We start from the raw sequence: 23,029 nt of genomic DNA on the forward strand, positions 1-23,029 counted from the left end.
GGGGACTGCGGCCTGGGGCCTGGGGACTGCGGCCTGGGGCCTGGGGACTGCGGCCTGGGGACTTCCATGGCTACCACGCCCTCCGTCCCTTGGCCAGAACCCACTCCTCTGTGGTCCACGAGGGCAGCGTTGTGGCACTCTCTATGGGGAAACAGAGAGCTGGCTTGCCCTTGATTATTCCACGGGGTGGACCCACCCAGCTGCTGTCTGCAGAGCAGCTGCCAGGGGCGAGTGTGCTCCGGGGACAGCAGTCCGGGCCTTCCCAGGGCTCCAGCGCAGTGCTCCACTGAGCCTAGGCCTTGTGCTGCCCCAGGCCCCGCCACACACAGGACCCAGGGCTTTGGCCAGCATCAGCCGCAGCTGTCACCCACCCTCCCTTGCCCAGTGTCACCCGGGTTCCTCGAAGCCGCGCTGGTCACTCCTCATTCACTGCTAGGGCTTTGACCCGAGTCTGCAGCTGTTGTTTTGGCACGGCCTCGGCCCGTTGTGTCTCGGGCTGTTCCCCGGCTGGAGCGCCGCTGAGGCCGCTGCTGCATCACAGGTCCTCAGGCACCGGCCTCTCATGGAGAGCACAGGGGGACCGAGGTCCCTGGCATGTGCAGTTCAGCGCAGGGCTGTGCTCCTGCGTGCGGCGAGGTGGGAGTCCAGGGAGCGGCTGGAGAGGAGGACGCTGCTCGCCTGTGCCCCATCCTGGCTCCTGCCGGGCAGGTGGGTGCCCGCCGTGGCCTGAGAGCAGCGCGGCTGGAGTGAGCTTCAGCAGTCCTGACAGCATGGCAGAGCCCTGGCCTGCAGCATGGGGCCCGGGAGGGAACGGCTGTCACTTTCCAGCCAGAATCCAGGAGCCTGCTGGCCTTTGCTTGATGAGGTGAGGCCCCCACCGGCTTGAGGACCGTCTGAGTACTCAGCGGTGGGCTTCTGGCTCCCTCTCAGCCCTCCTTGCAGAGCCGTGTCCAGTCGGTGCCTCACCAGGCAGGGCCCCCTGCACTTTCCGCTGTGGTGTGCCCATTCAGCCTTGCTGCATTCACGTGGAGGCCCACGGGTGCAGGCAGCAGCAGCCGCTGCACAGCGACACTGAGCGAGCGCTCTGTCACCCTGGGGTCTGGCCCGGCAAAGGCTTGGGCTGGGTTGGGTACTCGCCTCCATTCCTGTCTCTGCCACACCCTGGTGGAGTCTGCTGGCATGCTTCTGGCTCTGCGTCCACATGGAGATGAGCAGATTTGAGGGCCGCCCAAGGCAGGAGATGGCCTGCCCCGGGGGTAGCGGGCGGCGGGATGTCCGGGCTGTGCCTGCTGGTGTCCGGGATGCGTGCGTGCGGCTGATGCCCCGTTCTCGCCCTGTCCTGCAGACCATGACGCGGACTTCGACGCGCTGGTGGACGACATGAAAGCGTCCCTGTACATGACCACCAACATGCACTCGGACACGGTGCCCCTGCTGCAGAATGGCCAGCCGCACGCCTGCAGCCAGACGCCGCCCGTCCCGGGCCCGCGGGCTGCGCAGCCGTCCTCTGTGGGCTCGAAGCCGCTGCTGCCGCCTCCGCCCAGCCCGAAGCTGCTGCAGCAAGCACCGCCCCGACCTCCGAAGCCGCAGCAGCCCCCTGCTCCTGCCCCTTCCCTGAAGCCGCTGCTGCCCCCACCGGCTCCCATCCTGAGGCCACTGCAGCCGCTGCCTCCGGTGCCACAGTCGCTGCCTCCACCTCTGCCTCCATCGCTGCCGCAGCCGATGCTGCCTCCACCACCGCCGCCGCCGCCTCAGCCTCAGCTGCAGGTCCCGGCCCAGGCGCAGGGACAGGTCCCGGCCCAGGCGCAGGCGCAGCAGCCACCGCCCGTGTCGCCCCGGCAGTGGGTGCAGCGCTCCCAGCCTGTGCAGATCAACCCGGTCAGGTGGGTGACGCGTGTCAACCCAGTCAGGTGGGTGACGCGTGGCTCCCCTGTGTGGGATGACGCTGATGCTACGGGTGACTGGGTGGGCCCAGTGGCATGTGAGTTTGCAGCCCAGTCTCTTCTACTGCACCTGCTGAGGGCCAGGAGCCAGGCCAGGTGGAGGGGTGTGCAGAAAAGCTCCAGGGGCAGCACTCAGGATGTCACAGAGACGCTGTCTGGGCAGGTGACCGAGGGCCCGACTGCACTGCCCAGGGTCCGGCCAGGGGCCAGTGACAGAACCACCGCTGGGACTGGCCAGATTCCCCTGGCAGCGCTGCCTGGGTCCCCACAGGGTGGAAGTGGAGGTGTCCCTGGAAGTGGGGCCTAGGGTGCAGCGGCAGGGGCGTAACCCGCCTGACTCCCCTGGCAGGCGCCTTCTGGAGGAGGACCAGCAGTTCCGAACCTCGTCGCTGCCGGCCATCCCCAACCCGTTCCCAGAGCTTGGCCGCACTGTGAGCCCCCCTGTGCTCCCTCCGGGCTCCCTGCTTGTGAGCCAGCGCCCCATAAAGCAGGTGAGTGTGGCCCGGATGGGCAGGCACCGTAGACCGCTCTGCGTGTGTGCGTGGGACCTTTGCTGCGGCTGCTGTGCAGCTATCCTCTGAGGCCTTTCAGTTTCTACCTTCACCGCTGTATGGTTTGAGAAAGTCTCACAGCCGTACCTTTCTAGAAAGTGATCATTTGGTGTTTAAGAGTTACACGTTGATTCTTTAAAAGAAATGCTGTGGCCGGGCTGCCTCATCCCATCGTTGCAGGCTCACGCCTCAGTCGGCTGGCTCAGTGCAAGGACAAAGCACCGACGCCCACGACCCAGGGAGGAGAGGCTGGTCTTGGCTCTAGGTTACAGCCCAGCTCGGTGGCTCCAAGGCAGGCCCAGGGGCCAGGCGGAGGGAGAGGTGCTTGCCCCCTGGTGGCTGGAAGCAGAGGTGGGGAGGGGCCAGGGAGCAGATGCTCCCCCTGCGGCCACCTCTTCTCACCAGAGCCACCTCCTCACGGATACGGACGTGTCCATGGGTTCATCCTCTCACGAGGGCAGCGCATTGGGATGCAGCCACCTGCGCCGGCCCACCTGGCTCCGAGCACATGCAAATGTCAGGGGTCATTTTGGTCTAAATCGGAACACACTACTTCTACACTAAAGCACAGAGAAGGGGAGAGAGAGAGAGAGAGAGAGAGAGAGAGAGAGAGAGAGAGAGAGAGAGAGAGATTGGCAGACAGATACAGAGATGGAGGTGGCAGGAGCCAGGATCCCAAGCGATCCGAAGCAGCAGGAGGAGGCAGCAGTGCCCGCGTGTTCACCAAGCCACGGGCTGGTATACCATCGAAGAACAGCACTTCAGGGTTGGCAAGGAGGGGACTTCCCTGGCACCCCGGCCACTCAGGTCTCTGTCGGTGATAGTCTGCATTGTAAAGTGCGTCCATCCCGGCTTCGCCCAGCCGCAGGACCACAAGGGATGGGGTGGGGGGCCCTAGGTTGTCCCCACACTGAATCAACCCCCTGCTGCGTGTTCTGAGCCCCTTGGCCATCAAGGACTCTGGACGTCCTGGGAGAGGTGCGTGTGGCATTTCCCTCCACGGCCCAGCATGCAGGAGTGTGTCTGAGCAGTGCCAGGTGGCCGCCCCCATAGACCCATGCTGCGGGCCTGAAGGGCTGAGCAGCCGCCAGCAGAGGGATTTGGCCCAGCCTGGGACCATGCTGTGGTTTCCATGAAGGCCACAGCTGAACTTTTTCTGGGAAGGAAAGAAGACACTAGTATACCGGAAACAGTGCGGGCAGCTGGACGCTGCTTCGCCTCTGTATCTGTACCGTTGTAAGCCGTCATAAGCCTTGTCTCACAGGTGCAGAACCCACCAAACAGTGCAACAGCTGGGTCGCATTGAACCAGGAGTGGGGAGAAGCCGCTTGCTACCTGCTGTCCAGGAGGTAGAGCGAGGGGACTGCCATTCCCAGCAGCACCAGTAGGAGGCGCTTTGTGTCCTTTGGTAGTGCTGTTGCGGGGAGCCATAGAGCCCCTCCCGGGCGTGGGCTTACCAGGGTTAGCATTCCTGTGCTTTCTGGGACAGCTGAGGTCAGCAGGGTCCTGAGGCCTGTCAGAACCCTGTTGCTGACACTATCATGTGAACTTCCCGTCTGTCTTCAGGAAAAGTAGCGTGTGAGACGTGTGTCGGTGAGGCAGTAGGTGGCAGAGGCAGGAGCGGAGGTGGGTTCTGATTAGGGAGCACTTCCGCCTGCGCTCCTGGGTGGGGTGCTGGAGAGAGGCTGGGAGGCCACAGAAAAAGAGGGCCATTGGAAACACGGGAATTTAGAGAAGAGAAGAGCTGCAGCTTTTCCTGTCACCATGAGTGGAAGCGTGTGGAGTTTCTCCACGGGGCCTGGCCTGCAGCTTGGCTGGGCGAAGGCAGAGCCGTGAATCCTGGCTGTAGGACAGGCGGCTGGAGGCGCACAGACACTGCAGCTCCTGTCAGCTGAAGGGGAAGGGACAGGGCTGTGTGGCTGTGTGGGTGGCTAACGTGGAAATCTAAACCTGTGGGTCTGCTGAGTAGTCCAGCTGTCTGTTGAATATCAGTGCCCTCCTCCCGGAATGTGCCTAGGAGGGAGGAGTCTGACGACAGAAGTCCCTCCGAACGCCAGGCAGTGAGCGCTCGGGGTGTGGAGCGCCCAGGACGGCAGCTCCAAGGGCCCCAACCTGAGATAATGTCCTGCCCAGCTCAGGACTTCATGGAGATCCCTGGGCCAGGCGGACACAGGATGCTGCTCTGGGCAGTCGTTGCTCGCAGGCCTTTCCTCAGCTCTGGGGGCAGCTGTCCCCCTGCCTCCCTGGGGACACCTCCTCTTGGGCTGGGGATCACAAGCCAGCTGGCTCCCGGGTTTACAAGAGGCTCCCAGAGTCGTAGGATCCCAGCTGCCTGCTTCCCGTGAGAGCTTCTGCCCCAGGAAGTCACTGGAAAAGATGTCACTGCCCTGGGAGCTTCCGGTTGGGGGCCTGAGGACCCAGCGTTGGGGTGGGGAGTGTCTGGGGGGGGTCAGGCTGGGTACCTCGGGGAGCTGCCAGCTCACCTGAGAATTTGCTCTGCAGACGGCTGGGGGCGGGGAGGCTGAAACAGCCCCCTGGTCTATTTTTACAAGGGGATTGTCACTGAGCCCTTCGGGGAGGCTCACCGCCCAGTCAGGAGGTCTCTGGGATTCGGTGACATGGCTCCCTGAGCCTGTCTGTGGGCGGAGGCAACAGCGAGGCCTACGTGCTCTCTGCGTGCCCTGGGAGTGAGACTCCCAGCCGAGCCTGCTGCAGAGCACTGCCACCAAAGCCACCGACTGGGTGACCGTGGGTGCCCTGGCCAGCTCCTGCCGGCCCACACCCTGTGAGCAACGGCTGTCCAGCAGGGACCCGCGGCTGTCCGACTTGGGCTTGAGGCACACGCAGGGATGGGTCACTCCATGCTGACTCACAGAGCCTGGCTGGCTGTGGTGCCGGCTCTGCCGCTGCCCGGAGGTCGGCCCTTCGGGGAGCACAGATGAGTCGGAGGTTGGGGTGGACCCCGAGAGCACGAGTGCGCTGGCTGGGTTCTTGCTGCTCGGAGAGAGCAAGGAGCCGGGATGTTTCCAGCCAACTGGCTCAGCTCTGTGCTGAGACCCAGGTGCCTGGAGGAGAGTGGGAGAGGAGGGTGTAGGCGGTTGCATCAGCCGGCAGGACGGGGCTGGCTGCTGGGGCAGCTTGATTTATGACCCGAGGGGCAGGTGTGGGGCAGCCAGGTGGTGGCAGAGGCCTGGGGTGGTCAGAGCACAGCCAGCGGGGATTGGCAGCCGCGCCCGGGACAGGGAGCCCAGCCTGCCAGACAGTGGGCAGCGAGCGGGCGCAGGCAAGCTTCTCGGCAGCGGACAGACACCGTGTGGAATGCCATCTTGTCCCTCTGGTTGTTTTTTTCATGCGGTGCTGGTAAGATTTTCAAATACTCGCATCTCCGCCACTGTCAAAGCTAGAGAGGCTGTCGGGGTCCTCCGGGAGCCCTCCGGCCTGTGCCTGGAGCTGTCCAGTTCCCCAGGTCCGATGGGGCTTTGGGGCAGGAGGGCCGAGCCCGTTCCCGGCCTATTCCTCCTTTGTCGTTTCAGTTGGCTTCTGTGCTAGCACTTCTGTGTTCGTGTACCCCTCATGTACCCAACTCCTCCACTCAGGTTGGGGGTGGGCGGGGTGGCAGGGAGGAGAGCAGGTGTTAGGGTGGGGACAGGCACCCCCTGTAAGAGCCCTGTGGCTGCTGTGCTGGCTTTACAGCTGGTCAGGAGTCACTTGTGCCCCGGGACACCTGCTGTGCCTGGAGGACCGTGTGCTCTTGCTCAGCGGTGGGGGTGTCTCCCCCAGAGGTTTGAAGGGTGTGGGGTTGTTGGCCCGCGCACCTGCCCCCAGGAGGCAGGCACGGGGGCACAGAGGGCGGCGAGGACCACTGAGGGGCCCACTCCCGCAGCTGGGCCGCTTTTACGTTTGTTTCTGGGCAGGCAGCCCTGGTCATCCACGTGCCTCCTTTGTGTGCTGCAGGATCTTAAAATCTTTACTGAAGATGGGACTGGCAAGGTGGTGGAGATTCTGACAGACATGACAGCCAGGGACCTGTGCCAGCTTCTGGTTCACAGAAGCCACTGCGTGGATGACAACAGCTGGACAATCGTGGAGCACCACCCGCAGTTGGGATTAGGTAGGGAGCCGCCGGGTGCGGGCCCTCGGAGGTGCCGCCCCGTCCCGTGTGTGGCTGCGCTGTCCCCGGCGGGCCGCAGGCGCCCTTGTGCTGCCTCATGCCCCATGCCAATTCTTCTGCTCCGCCTCACTCCTCCTCCTGCAGTGGCTTCCCCCCTGCCCTGCTGCCCCAGGGGCCCCACGTGCTATGGCGGGGGACCTTCCCCTGCACATCTCAGGGGCACCCAATGTGACAGACAGGCTGTAGAAGTCTAGTGGGTCTCAATTCAGTGGCTGATGCGTTGTGAGGTCCCTCAGGCGCGGGACTGCAGATGAAAGGGCGACTTAAGCATAGTGCAGCTCCTGGACTCTCCCCCGTTTGCTGTGGGTGACCATGGGGCGTGGTCACTGTGTTTCCTCCTCCCCGCCTCACGGGGCACTCTCCCCTGCAGAGCGGTGCTTGGAGGACCACGAGGTGGTGGTCCAGGTGGAGAGCACCATGGCAAACGAAGGCAAGTTCCTGTTCAGGAAGAATTACGGCAAATACGAGTTTTTCAAGAATCCGATGGTGAGTGTTCGCTCTCCGATTCTGGGTTGGGGTGTTGTGAAGTAGCAGAATCGGATGAGGGCATCACTGATGGGGCTGTGGGGCAGGCCAGGGGCCGGGGGTCGAAGTGGCTGTGGAATGGAGGAGTCTCGCTCAGAACAGGCCCTGCCACTTCGCGAGGTGTCACCGTGGCCGCCTTCGAGGGGACTGCCCTTCCTCAAATTATAATGGGGGCCTGCAGCAGCCAGGCTTTTCTGGCTCTTTGGAAAGCTCGTACAACGGATTTTCCTGGTCTGAGTGTCCCGTGCATACTGACCACACTCGTGTGGCGTAGGCACATGCACCCCGCCTGCTTCTTCTGCCTCCGACTGCTCCCTCCCTGCCAGCTCCACTGTCCGTTCCTTCCCTTCTGCAGAATATCTGTCTCCCCACTTCCTATTGCCTGCCGTTTACTCAGCTCTTTAATTGATCTATAATCTGGGTTCTTCACGTAAGAGCCACCGTGTGGCAGCTGAGCTCCTGTGTCTACCTAATTTCCCTTAACGTTATGGCCTCAAGGTACGTGCATTTTCCTATGAGTGAGTCACGCACAGACTCTTTGTAGCTGAGCAATACTCTGTGATGCATAAATACCACGTTTTCTTTAGCCATCCGTCTGTTGCACTTGGAAAGTTCTTAAGTTGGAACAAATTGGTCAGATACTTGGAGGAAAAAAGTGCTCCTCATTCTCTGCAAATGAGTCTTGTGGCTCCACAGGGAAGGGCTGCCTGGGGCACTGCTGCCCCCTCGGTTTTTCTTGCCTCTTGAATTTTGAAGAGCTGCATGTCCTGTGACAGACACATTGTCCGGGGACCTCAGAACTCGGCGGCACTTGCGAGTTCTGCCAAGTTAGCCGCTCTCTCCTTAAGAAGGAAGACACATTGCAGGCCACTCGGGGTCCCTTGGCAGAAAGGGCCCTTGTGCACAGTGGTGCCCACCAGTGGCTCGGGAGCTCTGTCTCTTGCCACCAAACTGGGACTTTGGCTGTAGGAAGCCTGGTAGGCGTCCCTAGAATGCATCCTACAGGTGACCCAGCTGAGCACGCGTTGAAGTAGGTGTCCCCACCATGTGGGAATCGAAAGGTTTCACATGCAAACGTAGACCGTCATGCTTCGGTGTGCATTTACTCTGTGGACTGGTGTGCCCCCTCCCCGACGCACTTTGACGCTAACCTTCCACACTTTGGTTTTTCCTCAGACCTTCTTCCCAGACCAAATGGTCACTTGGTGCCAACAGTCCAACGGGGGCCAGACCCAGATTTTACAGGTACTGAGCACACGGGAGGCAGCTTAAGAGGCTCAGAGAGGACGCGTTCTTTCCCACACAGGCTGGGCACTGTGTGGGGCTTGGGTGGCCAGAAGTCGGGGTGTACTTAGGAAGTCAAGCCAGGATCCTTCGTGGCAGCGAAGCCCTTCGCTGTCCCCTCACATAAGGAAATGTGTGTGTGTTTTCATGGATGGTGGCCAATGCCGTCTGCTTGCCCGGGTCTCAGGACAGACCACATCCTGTCCGGGGCAGTTTAGCTGGGTTCTGGCTGTGGAACGTGGAGAACTCTGACTGACTGAAATAGAGCCAGGAAGAGAGAGCATTTTAGTGATCTGGAAAATCTCAGCTGTGCACATGACCATATTTATTTTAATTATTTTATACTAACATATGAATTTTTAAACAATTTACCCTCCCTAGAATTTTCTGAATGTCAATAGCTGCCCCGAAATTCAAGGCTACCTGTACGTGAAGGACCTCGGGAGGAAATCGTGGAAGAGGATGTATGTGTGCCTAAGGCGGTCCGGCCTGTACTTCTCCACCAAGGGCATCTCCAAGGTGGGTTTCTGTCCTTGGCCCTGAGGCAGGGCAGGCTCAGGGACCGCTTCCTGGTCTGGGGTGCTGTGGCCTCCGGCCAGTCAACGGGGCTTGTTGATGGGCTCGTGTAGGGTGGAGCTCTGAGCAGAGAAGGCAGAAAACAGCAGGGGCTCATGCAGAGACCCCAGGCCACACCCCACTGCACCCCCACTGGCTCAGCTTTCAGGATCAGAAGTTGGGGTGCGAGCTGGCTGTGAGGGTGTCAGCTGGCTGTGGCTGCTCTGAGCCAGCAGACTGGCAGATGTGTCTGCAGCCGGCAGCGGGTTGTGCTTGAGCCCAGTGAGAAGAGCTGCAGAGCTTAGCCGTAGGCTGGGGGCGCGCAGTCCTCGCCAGGCCCCCGCATGTCGCGCCCTGCGCTGGGCACCCACCTCCTTGCACCCAGACGAGCACTGCCTTTGAAGACTGGGGCTGCAGGCAGGGAGAAGGGGCGTCGTCCTGAGAGGGACAGGGCACGGGCTTTTCCACCTTCCCACCCTGCTTCCTGGCCTCCTTGGCATTCAGTCCAGGCCGAAGCCAGGAACAGTTTGTGGTCCTGAACAGGAAGCAGGCTTGGCTGGGGTGGCTGGGAGGGGGTGGGGTGCGTTAGTCAGGCTCCACCCGGGGAACAGCCCTGAACACAGCAGCCTAAAGGAGAGGTTGGCTTTGGCTCAGGGCTCCGCTCATGGTTGGCCGGCTCCCAGGCAGGAACAGGAGGGCAGAGGGGAGGGAAGGGTGACCACCCAGGACAGCCAAGAAGGCAGGAGAAAGGAGAAGTGGGGACCAGCCCCTCCGGGCCATGCCCAGCACAGCCCCCAGAAACCCACTGAGGAGCCAGAGCCCCACGGCCACCTGCTTCCCCACGGGAGGCCATATGTGGGCCTTGCTGCAGCACCTCGTGCCTGGGAGTTGGAGAGCGGGGGTCTGCTGGCCTCATGCCTCAGGTGCATGCAGCCTCTGAGCTGGCAGTCGGAAGGTGGCCCAAAAATGCACAGGTGCCCCTTGCTCTGAGACACTGGAGCATAGGGCTTTGCCGCATCGGGAGTCGCCCTGCTCACACCTGGCCCATTTCCACAGGAGCCCAGACACCTGCAGCTGCTGGCAGACTTGGAGGACAGCACCGTCTTCTATGTCATCTCTGGGAAGAAGCTGTATGGCGCTCCCACCGACTACGGGCTCTGCATCAAGGTGCGCGCCCAGGCCACGAGAGCCTGGCTCATGGAGGTTGGGTCCCGGCCATTTGTGCTCTGTAGCTCTGGGGCTGGGCCCAGGGCCTTTGCCCTGAGTGATAGCCCAGCCCTTACTGTTTGGGACTTTGAGACAGGATCTTGCTGATTTTTCAGAGTGTGAGATAACCAGGGGTGGCAGGGCACCGCCCCTGGTGTTTCTTGCATTTTTACCAGGAGTGCAGGCCCACACTGGGCTGTTCTGTTCCTGGAAGAGCATTGATGTGTGTCCTTGACAAGGTGCTCCTTGAGTTCCTTTGGGCCCGCACCTTGTGACCGGGGTGGGGGAGGGGTGTGCTGGGCTGCAGCTCAGCAGCAGCAGCAGGCAGAGGGGACTGGCCAGGCAGGAAGACCCCTGGTTGTCGCCATGGGGCAGTGAGTGGCTGACAGCGTCTGTGGCTTTGGCCCCCAAGTGCAGCCACACAGGAGTGAGCACGGCACCGCCTGCCCTCTATGTGCACATGAGCGAAAGCGTGCAGTGGTACACATACATGTGTGTGCACTGACAAAGCACAGCACACACACACATGTCCATGCCGTCACGCGTGTGCATGCTTCTGAGTATGCAGAGCCCTGCTCTTCATCCTGGTACGGTAGTGCTTGTGCAGGTGCCCAAGGTAAGGGCCACGTTGGGACTTCGTGTGGATGCCCAGCAGGTCACAACTGCAACAACCTAACCCTTAGCACAGCCCTGTGCCTGCCAAAACCCACCATCTCCATGGTCACAGGAGCTCTGGCACACCTGGACCCTGCTGCAGGCCGCCCGCCACCTGCATCTCCACACGGTGGCCCTGGGCTCACAGGCGGGGCCGTTGGAGTGCACACTGTGCCCACAGGCTCCCCAACCCAGGGCCCTTTGAGTGGCGCCCAGCCCCTCCCCCAGGGTAACTTCGGGTCTTTTGTTCTGTTGCTCCCGAGGCTGCTGTCCCACAGAAAGCGGCTCAGGATGATTCACTCTGAGTTCCCACTGCCCCTTCCCAGCTGGGGTGGTTCTGGCTTCAGCTGGGGGACAGCAGCTGCCACCAGGCCTGTCACGCAGGTGCTGCGGGCCCCCGCCGTGTCCTTGCGTGGTGACACCAGCTGGGGGCCTTCTGCCTCACTGTGCTGACCGGATTCTCTCTGACCTGCAGCCAAACAAGGTCAGGAATGACCCCAAGGAGCTGAGACTGCTGTGTGCCGAGGACGAACACGGCCGCTCCTGCTGGATGACGGCCTTCAGGCTCCTCAAGGTGCTGCCAGCTCGTCACCGAGCGTGTCCTTCTCCAAAGCTCCGGGGAGCCACTAGAGGGCCTCGCGCAGCAGGGGCGGAGCCATGCCCTGGGCCTCAGCACACTAGCTCTTGCGAACAGCAGCTCTGCTGGAGGGGCCCTTGTGCACGGTCAGCAGCAACCACAGCCGGCTGAGTCAGCCACAGATGCCTCCGGACCTTGCTGCAGGTCCCTGGGGCTGGAGGCCGAGGCACTGCCCCTGGCTGAGAACCACTGCGTTACAGGAAGTAGCGGCGTGCCTTTTGCTGCTGTTTGTGGTGCTGAGGATTAAACCCGGGGACTTCATGTTGAGTGACAATGCACCAGTTTTGTTTTTCATTGTGAGTCAGGGCCTTAGTAAGTTGCCAGGCTGGGGTGGAGCTTGAGATCCTCCTACCTCAGCCTCCCAGAATGCCAGGATGACAGGAGCATTACACCATATTTGGCTTGTCTGGATTTTATTACTCTAGCATAGTACCAGAGGCAGGCTGCCTTACAAAGAAAATAGGTTACCCACCCTCAGTCCAGTGGTCTGCAGGCGCAGGACTGGTCTTGCCTCGGCTGTGGTGTGGGTCCCATTGCCACACCATCACAGTAACAGTGCCATTTGGAATATTTCTCCTGACCTATTCTCACTCTTCCCAGGGGAGTGTGGCAATTCTTATACACTTTCAGTGCATAGGCCATTTCGCCTCATTGTGAAGGTTTTTACTTCCGAAATGGCCCGTAACCATAGAGCCTAGAGCCAGAGCCCAGCTGGTGGCCCCGGGGCAGTGTCAGGGGAAGACGCACCCACCTCACAACTTCATTTTCTTTTCTTGTGCCTTTTTAAAATTCCATCTTCCAAGCGTGTGGTTCAGGCTGGTGCTTAGACAGTGTCGGCTGAGACATGTGTGAGTCCCTATAGTCGAGATGAACAGCACACAGACTGGTAGGCTGGCTGAGCCGGAAGCCTGGTGCCTGGGGGCTTCTCAGTAACTTTCTCAGCACTGTAACAAAGTTGCTGACACCCCCAGCTGGAGCTAGAGGTTCACTCTGGTTCTCAGCTTTGGTCCTGGCCAGCTGGCTCCAAGCCGGAAGTGGCACAGAGAGGGGTGGGAGTTGTCGTGCCGCCCCATGGTGGCCAGCAGCAGAGAGCAGGGAGGGGCTGGGATTGAGAGTGAGGCACCCTACCAGGCATGCCCAGGGACCGCCTGCACCCAGGCCCCGCCTCCCACCCTTCGGGCAGCCCCGAGCTCACCAAGCCATGTGAGCTCAGCTGCAGTCTCCGGCCACACATGGGAGGCTTTGGGGGACATTTGGATCTAAACCATCACAGGGGGCACTTTTAGAACAGGTTCGTGCAGCTGAGACCTGCACCCTTACTTTCCCACGTCCGTGGGCTACTTGCTTTACCTCCTGTGCCTTTCCTGACACTCTTTGTGATGTGAGGACAATCGTAGGTGTAGCTCGTAAGTGGGGGAGGATTAAGTGATACCCTGAAGCACTCAGGATGGTACTGGGCGGAGGCAGCACTCGCTGAGGAAATGCTCCTGTCCCAGGGACTTCCCTCCTGCCTTTGCAAGGAAATGGGCAGAGCCAAGATGAGAGCACAGCCCTGGGTGTGCCTTGGTTCACAGGGCCGCTGACGGCTCTGCCCCTGCTCTGTGCCAGCCGTGGTGTCTGCCCTGTCCTGGACATGGGCGTCCCTTGCTTCCTGCACTGACTGGCCTTTCTCCCACAGTATGGGATGCTTCTCTACCAGAACTACTGTGTCCCTGTGGAGAGAAAAACCGCGCTTTCTCCCTTCTCCACTCCGGTGGTAAGTACAGTCACGACCTTCCACCCATAGCCAAGTGCCTTCCCACTGCCAGCCACATGGCTTATGGACATCCCGTGTCCACGTGTCGTGGGCAAGAAAGGGAAAGACACACACAATGTGGGGAAGCCGGCGGGACTCAGCCTTCCGGTTTCCAAGAGGATGGCTTGCACACTCTCGGCAGCACACCTGCCTGCAGGGAGACTTCGGTAGCTTCACATGTCCCCTCCCTGCACACGCACTCATGGCTGCTGAAAACAGGGCTCTTTACGAGCTCAGAACTGTCCAGAGCAGCTCTGGCTTCCCAGAGTTACCTTTCTGCTTGGGTCCTTAAGCAAGGGGCCCTAGGGCCCTGACCACTGTACTGAAAGTCCCTGGTGAGACTTTAGAGACTCGAAGCCCTCCTTGTGTGTCCCTAGTGTGGCTCCCTGCTTCCCAGAGTTGCTGCGGGCTTTGCACATCCTGAGATGGCAGGTGAGGTTGCAGGCAGGGTCCTGCCTTGGAGCCCAGGTGAGGGTGTGCTGTGTGGGTGAGCGTGCAGCTCCCCGCTGTCTCCTCGGCCCAGGTGGGCCTCGGTGCAGGTGAGGAGTCAGTGAAGGACCGCAGGGCCCACGTCCAGCTGGCGCCAAGAGGCCCCATAAGCAGCCTTTGCATGAGAAGCCAGGGAGCGTTCCTGCTTCTGCTTCACAAAACCCCAAACTGTGCCAAGCACAGCACCTTCCAGCTGTTGGATTTGCAATCTGAACCAGTGACTTCCAGACTGAATCCCAGCAAATGCTGTGGGGGGAAAACCCTGAACCCTGAGTGGGCTGCATGGCTGACCCCTGCACCTCAAGAATTTGTGGTCTTCCCATTCCAGCGCAGCGTCTCTGAGAACTCTCTGGTGGCAATGGATTTCTCTGGGCAGACAGGAAGAGTGATCAATAACCCGGCTGAAGCCCAGAGCGCTGCCGTGGAAGAGGCCCATGCCTGGCGGGTAAGGCTTAATGGGCTGCCTGGCAGGTGCTCTGCTGACTTGGTCTCAGCCAGAAGAGCAGCTCTGGAAAGGGCTGGAGCTGCTGTGGCAGCTGTCCTGGGGGTCCCCCCACTTCAGCACCCAGGCAGCCGTCGCTGGCCCTGCAGAAGGGCAGTGGAGAAGCAAAGCCCTGTGCCTGCTTTGACTCACGGGCAGAAATGCCCCTGCCGGTGAGCTGGCTGTGGCTGCCCTGGGCTTGAAGGACGCCGACAGGCACCCATACCAAAGCTCCCCCAGGGAAAGCCCCAGCCCCAGCCCCACATCCCTCCACCTTTCACATTGTCCTTATCTGAAGATCGTGCAGGAGGCAGAGCCCAGGGCTCTGGCTTGGAAAGCGCTCCCTGTCCCGTGGCCTCTGATGAAGGAGCAGAAGGTCCTCGAGCCTCGAGAGCTTGTTGCATCCCCAGCCCCCGCTTTGTGCCATGTAGTCAGGGTTGCATTGCGCACCATGTGACACGCAGGCCTCCTCACCTCTGGGATGGCAGGCGATGCCCCAGGCAGGGCGGGCCATTTCTAACCGCTGTGAGCCAAGCTCACTCTTCTCAGCGGCCTGACACAGGCATTTCTTTTGCAGAAGAGAAGCGCTCGGATTAATATGCTGGGAAGCCAAAGTCCCCTTCATCCTTGTACCCTGAGCACAGGTAAGCGAGCCAGCTGCCCCATGTTGCTGCACGTAGTGACGAGGACACCTCTGCCCTCTGAGCTTCTCATGCTGCCTGGGCGGGGTGGGGGGCTTGGGCCTGGGGCAGGGGCGGGGCAGCGCCTGCTGCTGGGCGCAGAGCCGCAGGCCAGGGAGGCCGCGTGGTGCAGCTGTGCCCTGTCCTCTCCCACAGTCATTCACAGGACCCAGCACTGGTTCCACGGCAGGATCACCAGGGAGGAATCCCACAGGATTATTAGACAGCAGGGTCTCGTGGACGGGTAAGGAGCCTGCATCTGTTCTGTTTTCTGTCTTCTCAGGGTGAGCAGTGCTTTAGCTTCCTTTTGGAGAGAAGAAACTCTAGGCTCACAGGTGTTCAGGGCTGTGCAGGGCTTGCCCAGTCCATGGGGTGAGAAGGGAGTCCTACCGTAGCCACGCAGAGTTCTTTGCAGTGATTCCTTCTGCAGAGGGGTATGGGCTGTGATCTACCATGCACCGTAAGAGGAAGTTGCCTCCTGTGCTGGCTGTGTAACCCTAGGGGAGGCACCAGACTTCCCTGTGCCCCTTGAGGACACTGTCCTGTTGCCCCATTCTTCACAAAGGCCGGGGCTCTCTCCCTTTCCCTCCTGGGTCCTGTCTGCAGCCTCTGAGCAAGGTCTTCGCCCAGCCTCTTCCCTGACTCTGCCGTTGCCTCGGTGTCGCTGGGCCTCTGCAGGGTGCTGCTGTCATGGCTGTTGCCTCCAGGGGTCGTGCATGATGGGCTGTGGGGCACAGCGCCTCTGTGCAACCTAGGGCCTTTGAAGGAGGTCTGCAGGACAGAGGTGTGCATAGTGGATGAAGACAGTGGGCTCTGCAGAGCAGCAGGAGGCCCTTCCTGGGTCAGGCCGGAGTTCTCGCTGTAATCCTGTCTTAGTGGTCATAGCAGATGGACAAGCTTCAGACTCTGCCTGTAAAGTCGGAGCCCCTGGGAAGTTGGGGCATCTCCCCACGACCATCCTGTCAGCAGTGAGGGTCCTAGGAGGTTCCTAAACCTACGTGCCCCTTGGAATTAAGTTGCAGACTCACTGACTCCCACTATAGAAAAAGAAAGGAACTTACTAGGCAGACATCAAACATGTGTGCTGAAAGAGACGGGGCAAGACCGAGACAGAGAGAGTCAGAGACAGGCAGGGACTGAGACCGCGACACAGACAGACCTGAGGATCGGGAGCGTGGGTTGTCTTCCAGCTGGGTCACCTGGGCTTTGTGTTCTTGCTGGCGCCTGACCCATGAGCTGCACCACTGTGCAGACCTCTTACGCCTGTCAGGCTAAGGTCTGCTGCCCGTTAGCAGTCCCGTTAGCAGGGTCTGTGGGAAGCGGTATAACTTACCCGGTGGAAAACACAGGCCCAGAGCCCAGTTTTCAGGCTGAAGATGTCTTTAAGATGCTTAGGAAATGTAAGTTTCCTGGAAAAGATAAAAGCTTAAGGTAGCTTTTGCATCCCTTTGCTGCCGTTTTTCTTAGAAGTACATTTTTAAGATTTCTATTTACTGGTCTACTTTCTGCCAATCTTTCGGTCTTCTGTGCTGCTGTTACCGCAGATAGATCCGACAGTTGGGTTCCGGGTTTCTGTGTACAGCAGGCAAAGAACTGCACATGTACACCTGGTGAAGGAAGAGGATGTTAGGGGCAGGAAGGGTTAGAGAGAAGCTCCTGAGAGGTGATGGTTCCTTGGGTTATTTTCTATTTTTGTTGTTTTGGTACCAGAGATCGAACTCAGGACCTTGTGCTTGCCAAAGTGCTTGTGCCACCGAGCTATCTCTCCAGCCCTCCTTGGGGTTTTTACACATGAGAAGGAGCGCATCTTGGGCCATCCAGGGCGGGGTCCAAGTGCAGTCCCCTGGTTGTTAAGGATCCAGTATGGTGACAGTGTATGGTGTAGCGTCAGCCCATCCGTAACTTCCAGCTCCGAGAGCAGAGAGCAGGCCTTCTCAGGCACAAGAGTGGGTGGGGGCCGGCTGCTCTGCCCTGCTCAGGCAGCTGACGCTGTCGGGGCTCACTGAGGCAGGGGTGCTGAGCACTGCGCTGTCCAGCTGGTGTCTGTCTGTCTCTGGGGAGGGTGGTGGCCTGGCCCTTGCTAGTTTGTCTCCAGAGGTGTCCCCTCTCGGGCACGGACACCCAAGGGCCCAGTCTCAGAGGGCCTGTTCATTCTTACCCAACTGAACTGTCCGCTAGCAGGGTGCACAGCTGACTTCAGGCTGCAGGGTGCCCAGCGAGGCGCTCGCCCGCTCAGCCTCCTCCCTGGGTCCCTTGGTAAGGTAGAGAGGAGTGAGTAACAAGGTCCTGAGTCACCCTGAGTCAAGGACTTTGGCCCTTGAGGGCAGTCCAGGATTCACACTAAGTCACAGCAGCACGGCATGATTAGCCCTGGAGCGTTGCCCGAGCCCAGAAGGGCAGCTTTCTCTGCCCTCTGTAAGCCGTTGAGTCCAACTCACTACCCTAACGTGGTGGGCAGGGAGATGGGCCTGGCTCCTGCGGCAGGGCCTTGCCCACGTCCCTGTGTGCCCCTTGCTTCCTCTGCGAAGGAAGCAGCAGGAAGTTCAGCCACCGAGAGGGGGACAGGCGTTCCTCCCCTGCAGTTAGACGGAGGCCGACAGACGCCTAGTCCTCTGTGATACCTCTGTTTTCCTGGGAATGATGGCTGTGGGATAAGACCGAGGCCGACAGATGAGGCTGGCTGTGCACCCTGCTGCCGTGGTTTTGGGGTGTTGTGCTGGCCCTGGGGATCTTTTCCACGCTCTTGCTATCCTGAACAAAGAATTGGACACACAGAAAAGATCCCTGCCTTATGTTTCTTGAAGGTGGAAAAGAAGTGCTCTGCTGAGAGGGCATGGCAATTTTGTTTCTCTACTATTTTTTTCATGAATGACTGGAGAATATGCTACAGCATGAGGCCCCTTTATGCCCAATTATTTCCATGTAAAATTATTATAAACATGGCTCCATTGCCATAACTACAGCCTTGATGTAAAAGTCAGGAGGTTGGCTTTGGTGGGACCGCGTGCCTACATGCTCAGGTATCCCCAGTCCTCCGCATTGTACCATCCGCACTAAAAGGGAAGGCCGGTGGGCCTCTTCTGTGGTCTGTGTTGGTTCCCTGACCCAGCCCGCCTCTGGGCACAGGCCGGCCCAGCCCCACAGTCAGCCGTGCCTAAGGGTCCCAGGTCCTTTTGGGTGGGGAGGACACCTCAGAAGGAGGGGGCGGGTGCTCTCCAGCATCGCCACTAGCATCCCTGGATGCCACAGCCCCGAGTGTGATGTGTGCTCAGACAGCGTGCTGAATGTTTGAGGTTTTTAACTTGCCACAGTGGAAGCTGCACTGCAGCGGACCCCCTCCCAGCCCCCACCCCGCTTCCAGCCCTCCGCGCGGGATCCCCGCGTGTTCTGCGGCAGCTCTGCAGTCCTCCTGCGTGAGGACTCACGGTGCCTGCGCTGCCACGGCAGCTGCTGCGCCCTCGCCTGGCTCCAAACACTGACCTCCCATGGTCATTTGGACTTCGGGGAAGAGGCAGGGTCACAGGGCGCCACGCCCAGGCCCACTGAATAATGGCATCGTGTTCCCAGCGGCCTTCTGTTGCGGGGCGCTGGGTGGTGGCCTTCACCGTGTTGCCGATCACACCTCGTGAAGACCCCCAGGAAAGAGGGCCCGGAGCTGCTGCAGGCAGGGGCCGGAGCGCAGGGGTGTGTTCAGAGCAACGGGAGGCTCGCGGGGCGTGCGTGCGCCCCTCACCCCGACGTGCTGGGTGGGGCTGGCGCCTGCGTGTGCATCGGGACTTTGGGCCCTCACCGCCGCGCCGTTCCTGCCCACAGGCTCTTCCTCCTACGTGACAGTCAGAGCAACCCAAAGGCCTTCGTCCTCACACTGTGCCATCACCAGAAGATTAAGAACTTCCAGATCCTCCCTGTGAGTACCGGGCGCCAGGTGGTCGGCGCCAGGTGGTCGGCGCCAGGTGGTCGGCGCCAGGTGGTCGGCGCCAGGTGGTCAGCGCCAGGTGGTCGGCGCCAGGTGGTCGGCGCCAGGTGCTCGGCGGGCTGCGGGCTGCCCCGAGAGCGCGAGCTCGCACGCAAGCAACCCGGCCGTCCGACTTGCAGGAGGCATGCTTCGGCTCTGGGATCCACGTCCCCTCGGCAGTGCTGCTGAGGGTGGCCACACCGTGCCCGCGCCTGCCTCGCCTCAGCCTTTGAGCCCATAAGCTAGCTCTCGGGCGTGGCAGGAAGGCTCTTTTGCACGTGGCCTCACCTTCCGTGAGCTGGGCAGCCCGTGTCCTGATTCAGGTGCCCTCCGGGACCACCCTCAGTGCAGCTGGGGATATGACACCGAGAACTGATGCCACGTGCTTTCCGTGGTGCAGGCACGGATAACTGTCGGGGACGCTCCTCCCCCAGAACTCAGATACGGAAACAGCTCTGCGAGGTCTGGAAAGCCCGGCAGCAGCCGCGGCACGTGGTCCTTTCGCAGGCTCCTCGGCCCCCAGCGTGGTGGCTGTGTTCTAGGCACCAGGCAGCGATGGCAGCGGTGGGCAGGTTCAGGGCGTGACCGCAGGCTCACTGAGTCTGAGCAGACGTGAATGCGCCATGCACAACGCCTGCTGTGTCCCCAGGACGGTGCTTAGTGCCCAGCCCAGGGTGGCCACCACACCTGGCATTTCCCCCACGTCGCGTGGCTTTGAGTCTGTCCCTGACTGTTCATTGATGTTTAACCTGCGTGCCACGTTGTCCCCTAAAATTCTGCAGTAAGCCTACAACCTCAAAAAATAAATAAATAAATAAATAAATCCCTACATACAATAACATTAGAAAAGAATGTAGTGAAATTAGGGCGGGGTGGGAAGAGGTCAAGGGAACTGTACAAAGCCATGATGGGGCAGAAGGGAGAAGGGGAGTGCCGTGACACAGCAGGGTGACTAGGAAACAGCTCTCTACTGGCCAGAGAGCTAGAGGAAAAGATTTTAAAGGTTTCCCACCCAGCACTGGCGTTTGAGGCCCTTAGCATGTTTTAGTGACTTCAAGCCTTCCGTAGTGAGCACATGCAGCTAAACACCGTGTAATATGCATAATTGTTACATTTTTATGCATCAGCTTAAAATTATAAGAGATACGGAATGTAGTTCTAGCTGGGTATCGCGGTATGCACCTAGAATCTCAGCTCTTCAGGGGAGCTAAGGCAGAATTCTGAGTCCAAAGCCAGCCTGGACTGGCCATTTAGCAAAAGAGACTTTATTTCAAAATAAAAAGTGAGAGGTAGATTTGCCTCAGTGCTCTCCAGATTCCATTTCCAGTGTCAATAAATAAATAAACAACAACAACAAAAAAAATTACAATGTAGCTCTGTCTGGCCACAGTGCAGTTTGCAGCCTCTGCTAGTCCCAGTAGAGTCCAGAAAGGTTGCCCCCCTCCCAGCATTACGGGCCCCTCTTAGTGATGCAGCTATGTCTCTCCAGGAATAGATGGAGGTTTGGGGGCCAGAGGAGCTGGTGCACTCCCACGCCGTCTGGGGCGTCCTTCCCCTGGAAGGGGAGCAGTTCTCACCCAGTCTGTGTCTTCTTGTGTTTCCGCAGTACGAGGAAGAGGGGCAGATCTTCTTCACCCTGGACGAGGGGAACACCCGGTTCTCCGACCTGATCCAGCTGGTCGACTTCTACCAGCTCAACAAGGGTGTGCTGCCTTGCAGACTGAAACACCACTGCATCCGCGTGGCCTTATGACCTCAGACGCCTGCCCGGCGACACCACAGAGAGCCGACACTGGACGGAGGCGAGGAGGACCCCCCCACCCCTAACCCCCACCTCAAAACCTGCGCAGCAACACACATTCACACGGTGCCAACGACCAAGAGCGACCAAGAGCGACCAGTTTTTCATGGTGACTTGCTGGCTGTGGACCCCAGCGCCCTCCTGTTTCCCGGCTGGGTCAGGGGAGGCTCGTGGGGTCCCCCACAAGCCCGGAAGAACCTGGAATGAGCGTCTTGGCTGGACCCCTTGGGAAGGAGAGGAGCAGAGGAAGCAGAAGAGAACTCTCGCCCTGGGATAATCTTGATCCTTACAACTGCTATGTTTACGTTTTGTGTTGTTCAGTGGACCCCATGCTGTTGGTGTTGTGCTCAGCCTATGTAGGAGGGTTGTAGTTTTTTGATGCGTGTGAGACAGAAAACATTTCCGATTGGCAGATTGCAGGCTGAAAAGGGTCCCTGGAGGTCCCCGGGGATAGCCCACACCCCCTGCAGGTTGTCACTGTGTGAATTTGGCTGCCCCATTACAAACCACCCCCTGCCCTTCCCTGTATACTTGAAAAGCTTTTTTTAAAATAAAAGGTGTCAGCTGTGGTCAGCTCCCGGCCCTTCTTGGGGGTGGTCTCGCCGCCATGGTCCCGGTCTTGCCGTGCTCAAGTTGGTCCTCTTGTCTTTAGGTGTCTAGTTCTTTTGGCGCTGGTGACATCACCACATTGGGGAACTCATGGGCCCCACACAGCCCAGCGGGGCCTGCCGCTAGGGGTGACCCGACCCTCACGGTTTCCTGAGGGCACCCCAGGGGCCCAAGGATCTGAAAAGAAACCTGCACCTGGTTGGCTAGGTGCTGTATCCCAACGGTTGCCATGGTAACGAAGGCCAGGAACTAATGGCCTGGGGCCCAAAACCTGGCTGCCACTTCACGCCTCTGCTTGGCGCCCCTGCAGCTCCCTCTCTGTAGGCTTTGGCTCTCGGGCACAGAGCCAGCCCAGAGCTGGGTTGAGGACTCCAGGGGTCCTTTGTACGTCCCTTAGCTGAGTCACCAGGTGTGAGGGTGACGGGCAGGGCCCTTGCACAAGCAGATGACTGCCCCGCCCGGCAGCTCACTGTCCTTCCCCGAAGCCACGCCTGACCGGCTCCTGTGACAGCCAGCGCTGGACCTCCCAGTCCCACCTTGCCTCCCAGGCCCTCCTCCCCTGCCCTCCTGGTGACGGTGACAGACCAGCCGCCAGTGGATCTGGTGTAGAAACACTGTATCTTAGTTTACAGCCCACGCTCCAGTTGTGTCCGTGAGACGTCTTACCTATGCGAGTGAAGAATATTTTTGCAAAACGTGCTTGTGGCCATCAGATGTGCGCTCGATGGCACTTTCTTCCCCTCACAGCCAGTTTCTCATCCCAGCTGTTGACTCTGAGCTCACCCTCAAGTCCGTGCCTGGTGGTGTGTGCGCCTCCTCCATTCTGTGTGTCAGGGGTGGGGATGTCACTGCTGCCGTTTTAACCTTTGTCACTGGATGGAGGTCAAATCTTTAGGGGAAAAAAAAAAGCAAGCAGTTCTTGGAGATTGTTTTTCTGTTTACGTAGACCAGTCTGCAGCACATAGCCTCTTCCACTGAAGCAGTAGACTTTGGCTGCGATGTGCAGTATTCTAGTTATGAGTATGCGTTTTGCTTCTAAGATGGGTGGTAGCTCAACTCTGATTCATGGTTTCGTGTGTGTAGCTGGTTGATTTAGTTTTTTTGTACCCCAGCTGAAGCGACGGCCCACAGCCTGCACATGCCTGGCCACCCTGCGTGGGTGGCTGGGGCTGGGGAGTCCCCAAAACAACAGCTTGTCCCTGGGGCTGTGGGCGTCCAGCCCTCCGGCAGGGACAGGCGGACATCTGACATTTATTTTTGTATTTAATTGACATGAATGTAAAGGGGACAGCTCAGGGTTGTTTTGGAGCCTGTTGACTTTTGAATCTCTGCCTGTGCTTTTCTAAATGAAAACTCCACGTAGCAACCTGGACTAAGTTGAGAAAGAAAATGCCAAATGCTTAGGGTAGTAGAGGCTCGGAGGGAAGCCCTGTCAATAGGTGTTAGAGTTCCAGAACGTGTTTTTTGTCTGCTAAACCTTGAAGAAACATGTGCCTCAGCTTAGCTGTTTTGTCTTCTCCTTTCTGCGCTCGATCCCTGACCACCTGACCGACCACTGCGCCACCCGGGGGTGGGACAAGCTCATCGTAGATTTGTGATGTCACAGTGCCAGCTACAGTGACCATCAGTGGCCTGACGTGTCTGCGTTTTCAGGGAATGCAGGAGGCGTTGATTCTGAGACAAAACCTTTTCG

The 23,029-nt window shown here is 59.6% G+C and overlaps 1 protein-coding gene across 8 annotated transcripts in view; it reads left to right on the top strand.

The window, feature by feature from the left end:
• Positions 1 to 22,233, top strand: part of Grb10 (growth factor receptor bound protein 10) — an 80,855-nt gene extending 58,622 nt beyond the window's left edge. For 6 of the 8 annotated variants that reach the window (XM_023714424.1, XM_023714427.1, XM_023714422.1 and 3 more), the window contains 14 exons: positions 1,346 to 1,883; positions 2,293 to 2,434; positions 6,449 to 6,605; positions 7,036 to 7,151; positions 8,367 to 8,435; positions 8,856 to 8,993; positions 10,086 to 10,196; positions 11,365 to 11,463; positions 13,205 to 13,282; positions 14,139 to 14,255; positions 14,869 to 14,935; positions 15,128 to 15,215; positions 18,785 to 18,878; positions 20,533 to 22,233. In XM_023714424.1, coding sequence (XP_023570192.1) covers positions 1,346 to 1,883; positions 2,293 to 2,434; positions 6,449 to 6,605; positions 7,036 to 7,151; positions 8,367 to 8,435; positions 8,856 to 8,993; positions 10,086 to 10,196; positions 11,365 to 11,463; positions 13,205 to 13,282; positions 14,139 to 14,255; positions 14,869 to 14,935; positions 15,128 to 15,215; positions 18,785 to 18,878; positions 20,533 to 20,679 — 1,961 coding nt within the window. In that variant the 3' untranslated portion in view covers positions 20,680 to 22,233. Of the gene's footprint in view, positions 1 to 1,345; positions 1,884 to 2,292; positions 2,435 to 5,366; positions 5,556 to 5,774; positions 5,855 to 6,448; positions 6,606 to 7,035; positions 7,152 to 8,366; positions 8,436 to 8,855; positions 8,994 to 10,085; positions 10,197 to 11,364; positions 11,464 to 13,204; positions 13,283 to 14,138; positions 14,256 to 14,868; positions 14,936 to 15,127; positions 15,216 to 18,784; positions 18,879 to 20,532 lie in introns of those variants that run through there. The other 2 variants (XM_023714428.1, XM_023714429.1) reach the window with 2 other exon arrangements.
• Positions 22,234 to 23,029: the final 796 nt, after the last annotated feature.

Source organism: Octodon degus, unplaced genomic scaffold (genome assembly GCF_000260255.1).
Source record: "Octodon degus isolate 3935 unplaced genomic scaffold, OctDeg1.0 scaffold00035, whole genome shotgun sequence".
NCBI classification, from domain to species: Eukaryota; Metazoa; Chordata; class Mammalia; order Rodentia; family Octodontidae; genus Octodon; species Octodon degus.